Source organism: Buteo buteo, chromosome 18, assembly GCF_964188355.1.
Source record: "Buteo buteo chromosome 18, bButBut1.hap1.1, whole genome shotgun sequence".
Lineage (NCBI taxonomy): Eukaryota > Metazoa > Chordata > Aves > Accipitriformes > Accipitridae > Buteo > Buteo buteo.
Genome location: NC_134188.1, coordinates 15,635,502 through 15,655,845, shown reverse-complemented (window position 1 = coordinate 15,655,845; position 20,344 = coordinate 15,635,502). Strand labels below are relative to the sequence as shown.

At 38.7% G+C, this 20,344-nt stretch overlaps 1 protein-coding gene across 1 annotated transcript in view; it reads right to left on the bottom strand.

The window, feature by feature from the left end:
• Positions 1-20,344, bottom strand: part of TRPC6 (transient receptor potential cation channel subfamily C member 6) — a 108,668-nt gene that overhangs the window by 18,859 nt on the left and 69,465 nt on the right. Inside the window, exons 3-7 of the mRNA XM_075050047.1 lie at positions 15,893-16,078; positions 13,620-13,784; positions 8,351-8,564; positions 6,251-6,478; positions 2,715-2,979 (exon numbers count right to left, since the gene is read on the bottom strand). Of these exons, the coding sequence (XP_074906148.1) occupies positions 2,715-2,979; positions 6,251-6,478; positions 8,351-8,564; positions 13,620-13,784; positions 15,893-16,078 (1,058 nt within the window). The remainder of the gene's footprint in view (positions 1-2,714; positions 2,980-6,250; positions 6,479-8,350; positions 8,565-13,619; positions 13,785-15,892; positions 16,079-20,344) is intronic.

The following is a 20,344-nucleotide window of genomic DNA, read 5'->3' as shown; positions in this document are numbered from 1 at the left end:
AATATGAGATTCCTAATATTTAGGACTGATTCATCTGATTCAGTTTAGGAATTATATATACATCCTCAAAAGAATATTACAATGATTCACTTGTTAACTACTTTAATCTACATGCTACATGCTTGCTGGTAATGTGAATGTAAATAACAAAAAAAATTAACCTGTAAATACTTTATTTTAATTGCACCATTAGTTCATTTAGTATGAATTATTTCACCATTAATATGACTAACATTCTGAAACTGTGAAGAAGACAGGATGTCTGACTGCAAATCAGCATTTTTCAAAAAATTACTCTCACACACCATAATCCTCCAGTTGAGTTTTCACTCTTCCACAAATTCTGGGTAAATGTAATAAGCCATGGTGTGGGGATACTGTTTGGTTTTTTTTTTTTTTAGGTCAGTTGATTGAAATACATGTGTTTCCTCTTAATCAGTTTATATATATACATAAACATAAGTCCAAACCTCTGAGGAATCTTTTCCTATCTATTTCCACCTGCAAAAAAATTTCTCTTACTTTGATGAAGAGATCTCAGTACCCCATGTCCAAAAATGCAGTAGTATTGCAAAGGACATTTTGGATTTTATTGAATTATTGTTATGAAAAGCAAAGTTAAAAGAACCTTGTAATTTTTAGTTGTGAATTTACTTCTCTGCTTATAATATTTTATCAGTATTCCATCTGTGAGTTGTAGTTTTAGGTACTTTACCAATTGTGTGAACTTATAATACTAAAAAAGTAGCAACAAATTTTTCCCTCTTGGCCAACTTTGCTTCCTGGCTGAGTATACTTCGTAACAGATATAGCTTGAATATCATCACAGCGAGAAATTAAGTGGGAAGGGCTGCAGAGCATGGAAAAGAATGACTTTCCACTCAAGTGATTTATCTTAAAATCACAGCTAGAAATGAGAGGCAAGACAAATGTATACCAAATAACTCCTGACAGACAGAGTAAATTCAGAATTTCTATCCTTATGGCAGGAGAAGAAAAAAAGAACAGCCAAGGAAATAAAGAGTCAAAAAAAAAAGGGGGGGGGAGGCGGAATGTATTTTTTTCCTCTCAAGATGGAATAGGTTATTGCCATTGGAAACTATGGTGAGCCAGAGCTTAAAAGAGGGATTAGATTTTAATTTTTTTTTACTATTAAGAATATACAGAGTTGTCTGAATTAAATTACAAGTATTTTGTAATGCATATTACACTGTAGTGATTAGCCCGCTTCAATTGCAGACGACAGTGGCACCTGATGGAGGAACCGGCCTTGCTCCCACATGCTGCAGGGAGCTGCTACGCTGCGTGCTGACTGCCCTCGCAGGCAGGATGCTGTCCTGCAGGCCTAGGGTCTGACCCAGCCTATGGCCCGAATCCCCAAACAACCCTGGGAACAAGCCCTGTGCATGGAGTGCTATTACAGATTGCACTGCCAGGTCATCTGACCTATGTACAGGGCTGTGTAAGGGGCCTGAGGTACTTCTGGTTTTTTATAAGCCTCCCCAGCCTAATGCAGCCCAGGAGGCTGCTGGTCTGCTTTGCCACCAAGGCACGTTGTTGGCTCATGGTCAACTTGGTGCCCATTAGGGCCCCCAGGTCCCTTTCTGCCAAGCTGCTTTCCAGCTGGTCAGCCCCAGTCTGTCCTGGTGCCTGAGGGTCTTCCTCCTCAGGGGCAGGACGTGACATTTCCCTGTGTCGAACTTCATGATGTTCCTGTCAGCCCATTTCTCCAGCCTGTCAAGGCCCTTCTGAGTGCCATCACAACCAGCTGGCCTATCAGTCACTCTTGTTCATCCATATAGGCTTCCTGACACCTTTGCTTGATATCCTGCCCATTGAGTTGGACCAATCGTGGGTGATGAAAAGGCAATTCTGAAAATCCATCACCTTCCCTGGACTGCCCTTCTCTTCAGGGCCTTATCCCATGAGATTCTTCCCTCCCTAGCCTGAAGTCTGCTCTCCTGAAGTCCGGGGTTGTGGTCTTGCTATTTGCCTTGTTCTCTCTTCTCAGGAACCTGAACTCCACCGTCTTGTGGTCAGCCAAGGCTGCTCCGCACCTTCACATACCCAACCAGTTCTTCCTTGTTTGTAAAAGTCAGGTGTCACAAAGCTTCTCTCCGCATCATCTCCTCGATCACCTGTGTCAGGAAGTTACTGTCAGTGCCCTCCGGACACCTCCTGGATTGCTTGTGCCCTGCTGTATTGTCCCTCCAGCAGATATCAGGGTGTTTAAAAATCCCCATGAGGACCAGGGCCTGCAAATGTGAGGCTTCTTCCAGTTGTCTGAAGAAGGCCTCATCTACTTCGTCTTCCTGATCAGGCATTCCAGAGCAGACAGCCACTACAATATCACTCATGTTGGTCTGCCCTCTAATCCTGACCTATAAGCTCTTGCTGGCTTATCATCTATCCCTAGGCAGAGGTACAGGCATTCTGGTTGCTCTGTTGCATAAAGGACAACTATATCTCACCTTCACAGCCTGTCTTTCCTGATTTATCATAGTATTGTTGGTATCAAGAGCTCATCCTCTGATTTAAAATATATCCTTTAAGCACCAGAACAAGAGAGAAAATTACTACTTAATTTAAGACGAAGGAATTTCAGAGATGCAAACCTTATAAAAAAACCTAGTAAACTTAATACATATAATGCAAGCAACCAACTTTCCATAAAAATAGCCCACAATCATTACAGTTTAATCAGTTGTACTTACGTTGTGAATGCTTCATTTTGTTTTGCCCCCAGATAGTAGGAATAGAGATTAAACATGCCTATCATGAAAGCCACAAACACCATGATAAATATCACCATGAACTTGAAGATGTCTTTCACAGTTCTGCCAAGTGATATCTGCAGTGGTCCAAAGCTTTCATTAGCTGGTAAGATGTAGGCTATTCTGGAGAAACTTAATACTACTGCAATTGCATACAGGCCTTCAGATATGATCTGTGGGTCGGACGGGTCCCAGTTTATTCTGGCTAGAAACAAAAGATGAGAATTTCTGTCAGTATTTCAAGATATCTGTACAGATCTATGGGAGGTCTTTTTGGAACAGCAGCTGGAGGTGAGGGAAGAAACCCCAGGCAACTCAAACAGCACTAGTCACTTCTGTTTAGCCAATTGAATTGAGCCAGGTAGCCTAAACCCATTTCACAGCTCCACTAACTGTATTGATTAGATCTCCATTGATTACAAAGGTGAGCTGTAAGATCACCGAGGTAACTTTTTGGGATTTGAATCCCAGCCTATTAGAGAATTTAAATAAAATTCATCTTACAGTGTCAGGTGATGAAAACTGAATAAATTAAATCAGAAATGTGATTTGTTTGAGCTACCCAAAATGAACTGTTTTGATGTGGGGATCTGCAATCATTAAATGCCATCCACAACTCCAAAACTGTGGGACCAATAATGTTTCTCTACTTTTTCTATTTACTCCATCTTTTTCCTAATAGTGGAATGGTAATGGCCTTTCCTGGCATACACCAAACACCCATTTCCATCACCTTTTCTATCATCATTTCTATCAATCTGTTCTGTTGAAGCTAATCCACTTGTGTGAATTACTTGAACGTCGTTTTGATCAACGAGTAAATGTGACACTGCTGTTTGACAGGGAACACATTCAGCTGCAGAGGAGAACATTCAGGTTCAAACCTGTCCTTAAAGAAATATTTACAGAAAAGTGTCAGAATAAGAAAACCAAATCAATACCCTTCAGAATACTTCCCTGATGGAGATTAAGGCATTCTTTGATGACGTGGGGGGCTTAAATTCAATTCGCTATTGTGCTTCAGGCAAAGAGAAGAGGTTAACCTGGGATGGGTTACCTACATCCCAGGAGAGCATTGTTATCTGTATTTACACTACTGTAAACCCAGAAAATGAAACAAATAATTTATACTGCAATGAAGGCAATCGCTGGCATTTGGAAAAATACTAATTTGAGCTGTTAACTAACACATAACCATTTAATAAAGGTCAGTTGTTTGTACACTTTTATAATACATCTGTACCCAGTGACGCTGAGCATTATTCAAAACATCCTTACATACAGAAAATTATATTCTTCAAGGAACTTACTGTGATGCTAGTATTCGTGTACCATGACAAAGTAATGAATGACTCTGGTTTTAGGCATAACAAGGCTCAGATAGCACATATTCATTGTCTTGTTAGCTGCTGTGTGTTTCTCGCAGGTATGTGCATATTCTTTTGTTTATAGAGCTCTTCACTGTAAAGCCTACTACACACTATATTCAAATGAGAAAATGCATGGCAAAAGACTGCACATTTTCACAAAAGCTGACATACCTATGTTAGCTCTACCTCAGATTTCATGGATAACTAAAATCAAAGATGGCAGATATTTCAGTATGGGCTAGTAGCCAGATGTCTTTTAGGTTTCCAGACAAGCTGTATTGTCATAGAAAGTTTGAGGTGGGAAGGGACCTCTCGAGGTTATCTAGTCCAACACCCCTACTCAAGCAGAGCCACATAGAGCTGGTTGCCCAGGATGATGTCCAGATGGCATGTGAATATCTTCAAGGATGGAGATTCCACCACCTCCCTGGGCAACCTGTGCCCGTGCTCAGTCATCGTCACAGTAAAAAAGTGTTTCCTGATGCTCAGAGGGAACCTCCTGTGTTTCAGTTTGTGTCCACTGCCTCTGGTCCTGTCACTGGGCACCACTGAAAAGAGCCTGGATCTGTCCTCTTTGCACCCTCCCTCCAGGTATTTAGAGACATTGATAAGATCTTCCCTGAGCCTTCTCTTCCCCAGGCTGAGCAGTCACAGCTCTCGCAGCCTTTCCTTATAGAAGAGATGCTCGAGTCCCTTCATCGCCTTTGTGGCCCTTCACCCGCCCTTCTCGCCAGTACATCCATGTTCTCCGTGGTACCGAGGAGCCCAGAACTGGACACAGCACTCCAGCTGTGGCCTCGCCAGGGCTGAGCAGAGGGGAAGGATACCCTCCCTCCACCTGCTGGCAACACTTTGCCTAATGCAGCCCAGGACACCACTGGCCGCCTTTGCAGCAAGGGCCCATTGCTGGCTCATGTACAACCTGGTGTCCACCAAGTTATGTTTGCTAGCCTATGATTAAACCTGTGGCATTACATATTCACTATTAATATTAACCATGTTAGCACTACCATACATAGATGTTCTCCAAGCAGACTTCTGTGTACATGCACACACTAAAAATGGCTAAACTTTGCTTAAGTGCATAACAAAGTCACAACTCATGACTGATGTCAATGGAAACTGCCTTGCTAGATGATACAGTATTATACAGCATAAATGAGTTATAAGACTTGTGCTTGTCATACCCAGAAACTGTGAACATAAACAACAGTCCCTGTTTGCAAATTCTTCAAGTGGATGTTAACTGAAAACCGAATTAATATTTAACTAGCTGCTTTTATAACTTATGTGAAATTTGTAACTTTCCAATAAAATTTATAGGAGTACAATTTAATGGGTTTCAGAATATATATATTAATAGCTCTGCTTTTTCTACAGCCTGGGTAATGAAGAAATGCAACCTTATCAGAAATAGTATTTGAGGCATGGAATAGAGATAGAAACTGATGTAATTCAGTATCTAGAGAAAAATATCTAATACAGGGAAAAGAGATGTGATGGTGTTGAGAGTGAACACAAGTAAACAGAGTTTAATTTTTTCTCATTTAGGCAAAATAGCTTCTACTCACTTCTCATATACGCCAAGCAAGTTTATTAACATTTTTCTCTCTCACTGGTAAAGATTGTGGATTGAGAAATATTAAAATAATATAACAGAGTCTCTGAGCAAAGAATATATAAAAGATATATTGGTTATGTTGGCAAAGCAGGTTTAAGAAGCTCCTGCATGTCATTGCTTAGTTCTGCCCCTGCATCACGTACATCATGTTCACAGTTGCGCCAACACAAGTGTTTGCATGATAGCATTGTTTAAGTGAACAGATGAAATGACCTGGATTAAAATAATCTTCAAAAAGGGTGGGCTGACAGTGAGGTTATTTCGATCTTCAATCATTTCAGTGCCTGATGTCTAGAACAGTCCCCCAAAAGATGCATGAGCATAGCCAAGGGAACTGTGATCAAATAGTGGGGATGAGAAAGAGAAGAAGGGGTGGGAATTTCTTAAGCAGTACATTGAGGAACTAAAGTATTGGAGACTTATTAACAGAAAACCAATTCATCTTGGCCCAAGAGGTAAATCTTAATCATGTTCAATGAACTCACCCAAGGTGTAGTATTTTATGTTGGGCTCCAATGTTGGACTTGTCAGATCTTTCATATTTGCATCAACGAAGTTCTGGGCTCTGGATGCATGCCAAAATGCCATAAACCTTGCTATGAACGATGCTGCAAAAATTGCTAACATACCAAAATCAAGCATATTCCATAACTCAAAAAGGTATTCCTTTGGACCTTGAGACCAAATTTCTTTACATTCAGACCATATCATGCCTGTATGAGACAGAACAGAGAAAACAGTGTGTTCTTTTACCTTCAAGTTTGTTTTATTTGATATTTTATTATGTATAGGATATGCTCTTGTTTGCAGTCAAACTCAAAAGAATTTTGGTCAGTGGAAGTTTGAACACAAACTAAAATCCTTGAACCTGCCAGTTCATATACCTTCCAGTACTTCTTTCTCATGAGAGTAGTAATAATAATCTTGCATAGTGCTTTTTCCTGTGCAACTACAACAGCTTTCAAAGAAAAGAATGGGATGTGAGTATTACCATCTATTACAGACACAGGAAGAAACGGAAAGAGCAGAAATGCTCTGGCATGATCATATAGCAGTGGTAGAACTAATAGCAGAACTCACATTTTCTTATTTGCAGACTACACTGGGTACAGTCTCTGTTACTGAAATTGCAAATATATGTAACAAATGAGCATGAAAGTAAGAATCAGACCTAATGCTTCTTCAATAGGGAAAAGGTATCTGTTTGATTCCTAATTATTCTCCCTTAATAATAAAATTTAGGAGTACATTATTAGTTATGGCATGCTTTTTATTGAGCAAATCCTTCTCCTTTTCAAGATAAAATTTATTTAATCATGAACTACATTTCTAGGATTCTAAAGAGAGTTAACAAAAAACTGTATTGGAGTAACGGCACTGTTTTTTGCACTTATCACATTGTCTGCACTTATCACATTGTCTGAAGGAACTTTCATCATTTTCAGATAAGGACAACCGTAATGTTAACTACAGTAATTAAACTCAATGCTACTGAATCAATTTTTCATAAACCGTCTTATGCATGACTAAAATAAATAAAAATAGATTAAATTAGCAAACTAGAACTTCAAATTGGGAAATTACTATTTACTCCTTTGTTATCAGATGAAAACATTGATATTTATAGAGTATTTGAAAATCTAAGTGCTATATTATTCCTGTAATGCACAATTATATTAATTTATAAACAGCTTTAAGATGAAATAAATAAAGATTGTCAATGTCTTTTAAAGCTATAAGAATCAGCTGGTGTACAAATGGCTCCAATTTCAATCACAAAGACCTCATAAAAGCAAAATATTTTAAATGCATAAGCTCTTGAATGGAAACAGATTTTACTTCGCTTGAATTTAACTCTCCCATACTACTCCCTTAACTAACAACCAGAACCCAAATCTTTAAAATATTTGGGCACCTAACCCCCATTGGAATAAATATTAGATTTGTAAATAAGAATCAGACAGCTAAAATATTTTTGAGGGTCTGGGCTCAAGTTCTGATGCTGAATAGTATTGCATCACCAAATTGAACAGGTCAGCTCAGAGTACTATTCATAGAATTCATTTCATCCCTATGTTGGGATGGAAAAATCTACCACTGAATGTTCAGGGGTCTATATTATTCTTCTATTTTGTCAATAATACATTCAGCTATACACTATTAATTCTGCAGGCATTCTTGCAAAATAAGAGAATCTTAGCAGAAAGAAACAATTGGACAGAAAAAAACCTTGGCCCATGATGTGGAAATCTTTCCCCTTGGGAGCTGACACAGCCTGACTCAAAAAAAACCCAGAAAACTGGCACACACTTTCCTTTGATATTCATAAAACTGAATTAACTGATATTCAGATGATGTAGATTTCACCTAAGTTCTTAACCTGAATGTTTGTGATTAACTAGGCACATGTGAATCCTGCTGACGTACATACAGTAAGAAACATGAGGCCAATGTGGGAACGCAGCCAGTTGAATAAACTCCCTTTGTTGCAATTTTTACACATAACATTAAGAGCAAAGGATCAAATTGGGTCCAGCTTCACTGAATTCATAGCAAGGCAAAGTTAAGCAAAAATTAATCTTTACCTATTACCCAAGAAATAATGAGCATCTCCATCCATGAGAAACAGGATGTTTTCATTCTAAATAGTTGTTTTACATTGCCTGTTGTTTCATTAGGTCGGAGTTTGGTGCCATCAAATCTGTCAGCTGCATTCATGACAAGCAGACCAAGAAAAATGGTGAAAGAGGCTGCATGGGCTACAAACTTCATAAATGGTCCACGCATTATCCTCCCCAGCTGCAACAGAGGTTATGAAACACAAGGATATTGCATTGCCTTCTTCCAAAACAAAAATGTATAAAAAGAACAGTAACACAGAGAAAGATATATTTCAGTAACACAGAGGAACAAATATTTGGAAAAAGTTGTATACTATGACACCATGCTGACATTCACCTTTAAAAGTTTCTACTTATTTGATATTTTCAGAGGGATACTCTATCAGTTTCACCATATACATATTTTTAACTCAGTGTTTTGAAATGATTCTGTAATTATTTTGGGGCATCTATGTCTACAATAGGTCATCAAGAGAAAAATTTATTATAGTTGTTGAATTTCTTACATGATAGTCATCTTTATGAGGCAACAAAGAAAAAGAGATTTTGACACTTACTAAAAGCATTAAATTATCACCAGAAGTGAATTATGACTAAAGAATTCTGTTTCCTGGCTGACATGATACTCAGTTTAGCACAGTTATTGTGCAGTTTTCCCAACTTATTTTCTTTTTTTAAAAAAGTGATGGGGCCTCAAAAGGTTATGTTTATAGTTCTGTAGTGTCTTAGTTTCCTTCCTGACTCCTTTAATAGAAATGTCCTCAACTTTGTCATGACTAAGAACAACTTTAAAATGGTTTAGTGCAACACTTAAAAAACCTAGAAGTTCCATACAAACTCACAGAAAGCTGAACTTTTAGCAATTATTTACTTTCTTTTTTAGAGTGCCTGTATTAATAGTAAAAAGCTTGTTCACTTAGTTGGCAGCTGCAGAAAAATACTTTTTTTATTTTAGATGAAGACAGTATCTGTATCTGACAAAAATTCATTGGAAAGAATTGAAGCAAGTGTCACGGAGCTCAGCTGAAACATATAACTATCTGTGGTCTGGAAAAGGGAGGAGAAAACAGATAAGTTACTGGTATTCATATTTTTGCTATACTTGTTTCAATATCAGTCAGAATTTTGCTGTCCTTAGAGTCAGCTTTTACAGAAACATAGAATAAGAGGATGCAGCTGAGGATGTGATGGTAAGGTCTCAAATACAGATAACATTAAGAAAACTAGACAAATGTAAAAAGAAGATACTGTTGAAGGAACACTGTCAAGGTTAGCAGGCATGAAATTTGATCTTCTTTCTCCTTTACATTATTTTGCAAACCCATGCCATTCACTATGTTTCTCACTCAATAAAATTAATTTATCTTTTATTAAATAAAATATTCCATCAGCCTCATGAGATGAACTTCAACAACCAATTTTTTTGCGTGAACTACAAAGAGAACAGGTAATCACCATGGGGAAAGATTTTATTTCAAGCTAGGAAGGAACAGTCATAAACAACACACAATAAAGCAGAGCTGGAAAATTATAAAGTACCTTGACAGTGTCCTTTTAAATGCATTATTCTTGTGTTCACAAACGAAGATATGTTAGGATACAGATGCCAGAAAGTGACATAGCCAGAAAAGAAGAAAAAATACTGAAGGAGGTAATGTTAATATATCCCTTGATCAAAAAATATAAAATTTAAAAGACTGAACTCCTAGCACCCCCCCCACACACACACTCCTTCAAAAGAGACAGAAAAGTATTTTTTACATATATATATAGTAAAATCTCCCTGGAAGCAGGACTGACTACAGTTGAACTGATTACACAAATGCTGGAAGTTATTATTGCATTGCCATATAACAGTGATCCAATAAAATCATGAAATGACAATTTTAAAATTCCGAATCTCTTTATGGAGAAGATATAGGTCAGAAAATACAAATCAGGGAAGGAAAGAATGACATGTAAAGACAAGGCCACAATCTTGCAAATTTGGACTTTTCTATAAGCTACAGTCCCTCCTTAATATACTTTCACTGTGCATTTTGACTTAATAAATTCCCTCCCATTGCACAGGCCAAGGACATGATCTTCTAAATGCTCTGAATCTCTTTCATGATTTAAGTAGTTTTGCTTTTTGTTTGGGGTTTTCTCCTAGTTTCTGATCCTCTGTGTTATGGTCTTCAGTTTGCTAGAGTTTTGGAGAGTGTTTTGTAGGTTGGTTTGGGTTAGGACAAGATATACATGTATTTGTCCCTATACAGGGTCATCTGAAATGTCTGGGAACTGGAGTCAGTGATTCACATTATTCCTCCCTTGTGAATCTCCAGAAACAATCAGTATAGTAACATTATGGAGAATGGCCTTGATAAAGAAATGATAAAATAGGACTCCGGGTATCATATCTATCACATAGGAGAAAAGGCCTGATAACAAAGAAGACATAACGCATATACATTTTTAGGAAGAACAATTCCTAGCTCCTCATATACTGGACATAATGTTCAATTTCTTTTCCTTTACCACAGTGTGAAAGAGGAATGTGTGTAGCCCTCAGAACATGCTTCTAGAAAACATGTAGGGACTTATCAAGTTACTTCTTTAGAAATGTCAACCTCAGGTGGCTGGGAACGGCCAACGAAGACTCAATTTCAAATTCAGATCCCCTCATCTTGGCTGACTGAATTGCTTATGAATTCATAAAGCTAAAAATCTAAATTCTATTATTAATTAGAGCTGAACAGCACAGACATTAGAGATTCTTGGAGATAACTGAAAAAAGCTTTTACTCTTTCAAAATGTCATGTAATAAAATAGTATTCAAGAAGTTTTGGGTTAATTATGTCAGCAGTTACATTGAATTATCTATCAGAAATGCAGAGCAAACAGTTCACAAAACTTTAAAGTGTATCCATGTGGATTGCTGGCTGAAACTCAAATAAGAGACAATCTTAATTCCTTTTGGCATCTGACGCTAGTGAATTCCTGCCAAATCAACAACTTTGTCCATGTATTTCTGTGAAATTTCTTCCAGATCTGAAACTCTCAATTCAGTATCTGTAAGCTCAAATTAACTTTTTCCTAAAGAGGAAATTGGTCAGCTATATGGGTAACTGACTGAGATGTTGCAAACGTCATAAAGACATTTTTGCCTTTCTCAGAGCCTGTATTGGGTTCGCATGGCAAAGTTTTGGTAGCAGGGGGTCTACAGGGAGGGCCTCTGTGAGAAGCTGCTAGAAACTTCCCCTATGTCCAATACAGCTAATGCCAGCCAGCTCTAAGTCGGACCTGATTCTGGCCAAGGCTGAGCCAATCAGCAACAGTGGTAGCACCTCTGGGATAACAGATTTGAGAAGGGGAAAAAGTTGCTGCAAAATTGGGCAACTTCAGCCGGAGAGAGGAGTGAGAACATGTGAGAGCACCAGCCCTGCAGCCCCCCAGGTCAGTGCAGAAGGAGGGGAGGAGATGCTCCAGGCGCTGGAGCAGAGATTCCACTGCGGCCCGTGGGGAAGACCCTGGTGAGGCAGGCTGTCCCCCTGCAGCACAGGGAGGTCCACGGGGGAGCAGATCTCCACCTGCAGCCTGGGGAGGACCCCATGCCAGAGCAGGGGGATGCCCGAAGGAGGTTGTGACCCATGGGAAGCCCGCGCTGGAGCAGGCTCCTGGCAGGACTTGTGACCCTGCGGGGGACCCACGCTGGAGCAGTCTGTGCCTGAAGGACTGCAGCCCAGGGAAGGGACCCACGCTGGAGCAGTTCTTGAAGAACTGTAGCCCGTGGGAAGGACCCATGTTGGAGAAGTTCATAGAGAACAGTCTCCCATGGGAGGGACCCCACGCTGGAGCAGGGGAAGAGTGAGGAGTCCTGGCCCTGAGGAGGAAGGAGAGGCAGAGACAACGTGTGATGAACTGCCCCCAACCCCCATTCCCTGTCCCCCTGCACTGCTCGAGGGGAGGAGGTAGAGAAAATCAGGAGTAAAGTAAAGCCTGGGCAGAAGGGGAGGGCAGGGTGGGTGGGGAGTGTTTAAAGATTTGGGTTTATTTCTAAGTATCCTACTCTATTTGATTGGTAATAAATTGAACTAATTTCCCCAATTCGAGTCTGTTTTGCACATGATTGGTGAGTGATGTCTCCCTGTCCTTAACTCAACCGACGAGCCTTTCATTATATTTTCTCTCCCCTGTCCAGCTGAGGAGGGGAGTGATAGAGCAGCTTTGGTGGGCACCTGGCATCTAGCCAGGGTCAACCCACCACAGAGCCATGGCATAAAAATATAAAGAAAGGTGTCAGAATAACTCCACTGCAAGCTGTTATTTTCACCACAAATACCATGAGTATTTTCTCTCTCTTCTGTCACTGTTGCCTATAGGGCCAAACCTGGAAAAAGAATGGGTACTTTGTCTTGGTAGGAGGAGAAAAGATTTATAAAATTCCATCAATTTATACATAGAATGGACTCTGTTGATACAAAAACATTCTATATTGAAGCCATCCTATCCTGAAATTAAACAGTGAACATTTTTGTCTCCAAAAAACAGAAGAACCAAATTTTGAAGTATGAGTGAAGCACAAGGTAAGAAATGGCAACTGGTCAAAACGGTGGATTAGATTTTACATTTGCAGAATATAATGAAATAGAAAGTATCCAACATATAAATCACATGATGAGACAATTAAATAGCGACAGAGTAAGTGAAACCTTAAAGGATGTTTTCCCTTGAACCTTGACAATAATATCTACTCTGAAATAGCTTTTTTAGAATGTACAATGGTTCAAAATTACTTTAAGATCCAATAAATCATTGAAAACGAAAACGACAAATAGATAAATCACTGCTATAGCTGAAAACCAATTACTGAAGTATATTGAATCTCAAGGCGTGTTTTAAGACAAAAGTATTCATAAAAATCCTAGTCACTATACAGAAAAGTGAAAATTATATAACTGGTTTTTATTGTCCAGACTGAAAGAAATGAAAAATATGGCAAAACAAAAAAGGCCCACCTTTCTCCTCTCAGAGAACAATAAAAAAAACCCACAAAGACCTCAGTCCTCTCTTTCAACCTTCCTCTTCCCCTTGAATCATTGTATGTGCACAGGATTTGACCTGCTAAAGTCATGGATATATTATCTAAGCATGTCAGTAATTTATACTCATGCTTCACCTTTGCCAGACAGGAATCTACATACAGGTGATACGCGAGTTAATAAAATGCCATTACAAGATTTCACAGACTGACCTTACTGCAAGGAGCAATCCAGTAAGCCATTGAAAGGAATGGCAGTCCTACCGCAACAGCAAGAACAACCAGAAACTTCACTGCCATGGTCTGCTGCCGTAAACCCGACAAATTCTCATACCATATTGAGAGAAGTTGTTGCTGGCAGTTTGGGTGTGCTACAAACTGTAACAAAAAGAAGCACAAAAATAATATTGCTATGAGAATATCTTTTATTAAAATAACAGCTATATGAAGCGCATTAAGAATGTTGGAATAGCAACAACTCAGCTTATATTCAAAGGAGCATTAACAAGGATATAAGAAAAAGTTTTTTGATGAGCAAAGTCTCCGAGCATGCAGGCATGTTGCTATCAGCAACAATAAATCCTTTAGTTTAAAAAACTATCATTTTACTGACACTGTGTTCCATCACAAAGTATTAATTTCCACCTAAGGGTAATTAAACATAAACTTTATCTGGGCAAACTCTACTTGTTTCTGACATTTATAATTTTCAAGTTACTACTTCAGAAATTCCAAAACTTTAAGTCTTTCTGTTCTGCAAAGGATGCTAGTCTTTAGTTATGAAAGAAAGAATACGCCATATTTTTGCATGCTAACACGGAAAATGCCATTTTTTTCAGCTGGCATAAGAAAACAGCTGTCACTTTTGCAGAAAATCAGCTGAGGACTATTTATAACTAGGTTCTGGAATCTCTTGGACAAACTCTGCAAAACCAAGAAGTTTAGCCCATAACCCTCTTTTCTGTCAAAACCTCTGGAGAGTATAAGAAGCATCTTACAAAGGTAGATAATAATTAACAGTGGATTCTTGTGCACTGTCAATTTTTAAGTCTAGACCTGGAAATACAATTAAAAATTTAACTGAATCTAGTATTTTTTTTCTAGAATAGTTCTCTATATTTAAAGCATGACTGGCTGAAGGTGCAAGAAATGTCTTTATTCAGGCAAGAGAAAGTGTTGAAGGAAGTTCACATCGAAGGAAGGATTAAGACTCAAATACTATGAAGGACAAGGTCAATGTGATATCTTCTCTTCAAAAGTTGATTCAGTTCTCTTTAGTGACTGTAGCTTGCCAAGTGTTTTGCACATTTTTGTTTGTATGCTGGAAGGTGCTCTTCAGTCAAAACGGTTTTCTTCTCTTCCCTTCATGAACACATAAATACTCCTCACATATAAATGTTTTAGGTGTCCCCCAGAGATGTGAACTCAATTTTTTGAAAAAATCTGCAAATCTTCCCTGATAAACTAGGTATGTATATTCAATCCATACTGGATTTTTAAGTATCTTTTTTTTTTTTGGTTAAAATAAGATATTTTTTATTTTCACAGTGTTGATCTGATCCATTTCATTATGTAGGAAAAGTTTTATCAAAGGTCTTGCTGCTCTGTCAGGAGATAGCTCTACTTTAGGCTAACCTGCCTTTGAAGTATATTCCTGAGCTGTATCTTCTTGATCTTCAGTTGTACAAACTTCATCACACAAATAATTTCTCCCTGGTTCACGCACATGTCACCTAGAACTTTGAAACCTATATTATCCGAGAGAAGTTTTCTGGGTGATTCAAAGGTCTTGGTGCAGCTACTAACTCAGCTGGTTTCAATGAGCTCTTTTCAGATGCAGACCAGAGTATTAAACTGACAGTAGAAATGAAAGTAAGCCAAAGAAGGGATGATATCTTCTGTATTCGACACTGGCTGGAGCCTGCTGTTCTTCAGAAGTGAGAACCACAGTACTATTACTCCTAGATTGTGTCTCTGATCCTCTAGACAGACAAATACATGTTTTCTGAGAGGCATGCAGTTTCACTGAGTTTTCTCAACTTTCTGAATAAGACACAACAGCTTGACAAAAATGTGTATCAATATTTGTTATCATGCAGTGCACAGGACTGCTGTGCAATGCTCTGTTTTTTATTAAATCTTACACTTCTCCAGGCTGCAGAAGTAGTGCAAATTTCTTCCATCTTTTTTTTTTTAAATAGATTAAAACTAAAACCAAGTAAATATCTACAAATTTTGCATACAGGTACACTTTTTTTTAGAGCCATTTACTCTCATACTCACTGTGACCAGTATCCACCCTGAATATCTGCTTCTTGTTTGTATAGCAAGCTATCTGGGGCAAGGATTCTTTTGTTTGTAAAATACACTGTGCAGAAGGGCCCAAATGTTCATTTAAGTGTCACAGGCTACCAAAACATAACCATTTAATAATAGCACAATTTACTACCACTATCATGACATGTCTGATCAACATAATTGCTTACTTTTTTAACTTCATACTTAATGGCAAGTTTTAAGCGGCTAAGGCTGGGGCGACCATGTTCTCCATTGTTATGGCTCATCTCTACATCACCATTCAAAATAGCTTCCACTTCTTCTGTATTTCTGCACAAATCAAGGAGTCCAACTACAAAATCCTTGCATTGCATAGACAATTTCTTGTAATCATTCTAGAAAAGAAAAGAAGAAAGAACACAACTTGCTGTTTAGACTTAACACAGGAGAAATAGTTCTACATCCCAGCTACACATCTGTAGGCATCAATAGTGTGTTTGCATCTTGTTATGTTTTTTTCTGGTAGATTAACAGCACTTTGTTATCAGGCATCTACTTCCCCTGAACGTTCAAACAGTAGGATTCATCTCATCTTGGTTACCTTGGACATCTACATTATCAATTTTTACACCTGAGTAACTTCTCTAGACTTGCTTTAGAGCAAATTGAAAGTAAAAAACCACTTTCAGAAATACTGTATGACATATTTTAATGACTATTTCAAGTTGAGATGAATAGCACAGGGAATATTTTTCCATTCACTGACTGTCACAGAAGTCTAGATAACTAGCTCAGATGTAGACAGTCACACTGTAGAGATCTCAATTAGACGAGTATCCAACAGAGAACACATCTAAACAACTTCCCAACTTTCCTGAGAATTACATAAATATATTAAATTTTCTTAGGCCTTGAATTACTCTTGTAAATCTTATCTTTCTCATTTTCAAACATCTCTTTTAGCTTGAAAACACGAGATTTGATTGCTGTTTTCCAGCAACAGCGTCAGCAGTGCTACATAGCATGGTGATACCACAACTCTAACTTAAACTCAACACCCTCTAGCTCAAATATCTCAGGACAGACTTCACCATGTGAGCCAAAATGTTGATCTACAACTGCAGGTTCAGTTGCTTATTGCTTTAACTACCAAATATTCTTCTCAGTCACTGTTTTCCAAAAGGCATTAGTCAAAACAGAAAAAAATATTTTGATCATTGCAATTCACAGTTAGTTAAGCACTCCTTACTTGCAGCTGTGTTTGGGTCATAAAAGATGAATATAGCTACACCGATAGGGAGTTAGATGGATATAGATGTAGATGTATAGCTAAAGCTAAAAAATGTGTACAGATATATTGCCCCTGGCCTAGATCTTACAAGAGATTTACTCATCCATATGTCATAAAATTCTGGTATTTTTGTGATCTCTGCTAACTTTAATGTCTTAAAAAGATGAAATGACTGTAGAATTTTCCCCAAACAAAAGAATGAAAAAAACTTCAACCACCCCACACCATACAGGACTGCTCAAGAAGTCTCTATTTCATGTTCAAAGTAACCATCTATGAATGCTTTTATTACAGTGACACATTTCCCCCTCTTCTGGTCTGTTCTTCATAGCATTCCTCCTTCTCCCACTCTTAGTCTCTGTTTAGTCCCTTCTTTTTAATTACTTTCTTCATACTAACTGCCATCTAATGTACACCCTGGAAGAGAAACTGTTATTTTGATTATACAGAATACCCTAATTTATTTGCCAAGGGTGTACTTCATCCATGTTTGTGCTTTATTACCCACAATACCACAATTCCAGTTTATTACTTGGATATATTAAGGGATTGCATCCAAATTTTACATTTCACTTTACTTAGATGGATGCAAACATTCATAGACAAATAGTTATAGACACTATTGTATGTCTACATAAAACTGCTAGTGATTTATTTTTTTAATAATGTAACATAAGCAAGATAGCTCAGATCTGTTATAAAAGAGGAAGGAACTTTAGTGTCATTTCTCTACAAAGACAACAGAAGCTAAATACCAAAACTAACCATTTCAGGACATGCTGTATAATTTATTATTGTATTATTTATTTTCCCTCTCTTCAGAAGAATAACAAGAGAGATTAACCAAAATCCTGATTTCTTGGTACTACAGAAAGACAGTTTTTGAGAGTAATACATCACCTTCTGTTTGGCTTTCATTTTTGTAGCAGCAGCTAAGACAAGATTCAGTATTCAATCATTTTAACACATAAATGTCCTCTTCAAAATGAAAAGTAGCTATTTGAGTTTCACAGACAAAGGAAAATCAGTCACCCTATGCACCCTTGTACAATTAGGTACCACGAGCTGTTCCAAACTGATATCTGATCCTTGAACATCAAATGAAAAAAGGAGTAATTTTCAACAAATTTAGGAACAAAATATTTTGGCCTTCAAAAATAACTATTACAAAATATTGTTATATATTTGTAATATATTGGTATGTGCCTATTTTCTGGTAGCAGATACATATATACATGCATACTCACACACACTCTTCATCAGTATTTTCCAGCTCTGGTGACTGAGACATGACACGGGTTTTCAAAACAGTATGTGAGGAGACCACTACTCCATGGTAGAGTCCAATGCCTTTGGGTAGTCTCAAAATAAAAGTCATACATGATAATTTATTCTAATGAAGAATATGATTTTTTTCTGAGTGTAGTCCTATTTACCAAAATGAATACTGAATGAGCACTTTTTAAAATAGCCAGATAGCCCCATTCATGCTTTGCAGAATTATCCCTTCTGAATTTAGGTTTATACATGGTATCACAGTATATATTAGCACCCAGTAAATTAATCCATAAACTCCATCAGTTTATTTTCTCATTTGCAAATGCAATAAACAAGCTTCCCCTCCTGTGAAATACTGCCACAGCTGTGATCAGTGGTGGTTCCTGAAGTGGAATGTCCTCAGCAGTCAGGTTACAGCAAACAAGCTTTGGGGAATTGAGCGGTGCCCAGCATCACCACCTCTACCCCAGCTGCAGCACAAGATGGTAGTAACACAGCAGAGTGAGCTGAAGGCAACGCACATCCCTCCTCCAGTTCAGTTTGCTGTCTTGAGATGTATTCCCTTATGAAGAATTTATCCTTTCAGGGAAAGTTATGGAGGACAGATGGGATGATAATGTCTTAAACCGCTACATGAAGATTTGTCAGGGTCTGAACCCAGGGCAGGTAGCTCTAGTCACACAGCTTTGATTCTGAGAAATCAGGTGTGTTAACTTGCAGAGACTACTGCATGGGCTGCCTTTTGTCCCTTGTCTCCTTGGTCCACTTAAATGTGTAGTGACAGCAAAAATGATTAATACACTCTTCTCATGTCTCAGTGTCTCTCTGTCACACATGCACAGAAAGTTCCCCCTCCTCCAGAGTCTCACAAGTCTCTTGTCATTAATGCGAGCCAAGGGAACACGGTAATTTGTTTGACTTATTTTTGAAAATGGCCAAAGGCACATGGATAACTCCATGAGTTCTCCTTTACTGCAAATTGTAAACTTAATGAATTAAAAAAGCAGTCCTGGGAGACTTGGGAAGGTAGTTAGCAATTAAATTACAGTTGGAGGCTCTAAAAAGAATCAGCCCTTAATTCTGAAATAAAGCATGCATGTGCTTTATTTTACACGTGACATTGGTTCAGGGCTCCTCAGCAGTTTAGGAGAAAAACACTTTTGCTAAAATTTGCCACACCAAGGATGATGGGGCAGCACTGGCTGCTCCCACCCTGCACATGGAGGGTGATGATTTGGGGTGAGCGCTGGGGGGGGTGAGGAAGCAAGGGAACAAGATGCTGGTGGCAGAGGAATGACAGGAGGGGTAGGGGTGACAGTGGCTGCTGCGAGAGGGGTCACCTGCCCTTTCTGCTAGGAGCAGCCATAGACTGTCTTGGTGTCCCACGTAAGGGAGCAAGAAGGCCACGGTCACTCTGAAAACCTGAGCTGACTACGATTTGCCTTACCTCTGACCGTGTGAGCAGGAGAGCATGGCCAGGAGAGCAGGACAGCATCACCACAGTCGTTTCTCACAGAAGAAAGGGGCCTTCTCCGGGCAGGCTCCTGTGACCAGCACAGGCTCCTGCTGTCCCCCAGACTGTGCCCGGGATGAAAATGCTCTCAGGACGGAGACTGACGCCGAACCCCACAGACGAGACGGAGCAGTGCTCCAGACCGCAACCTGGCCCTGCTTCAGGAACCATAGAGGCCAAGACCAGAAACACAGGTACTGCTATACAAGGATTTTGGATTTCAAAGTGCCTTGCGAATATAAGTGGGACCTAAATGTTCGATTTAGGCATCATCTTAGTAGGTAGGTAAACACATAATTCCCCTTACAAAGGTGGCTCTTACTCCTTCAGTGCCTCAGTTCTTCTGCTCTAAAAGGTGGTGTTATCTTTTCTTTAAGAAAGCTGACAATAGCCATAATGAAGACTGGGATCTGATTTCTGTAATGGGGATTGTGTAAACGGAAACAAACAGAAAATCAGACTTTGAGGTGATAAATTGAATTTTGCTTCTCATCAGAAAAGCAAACTCAGATGACCTTATTAGGGGTATTAATTTAAAGCAAACAGTAACATACCTATGTTTAATTTAAAAATACATTT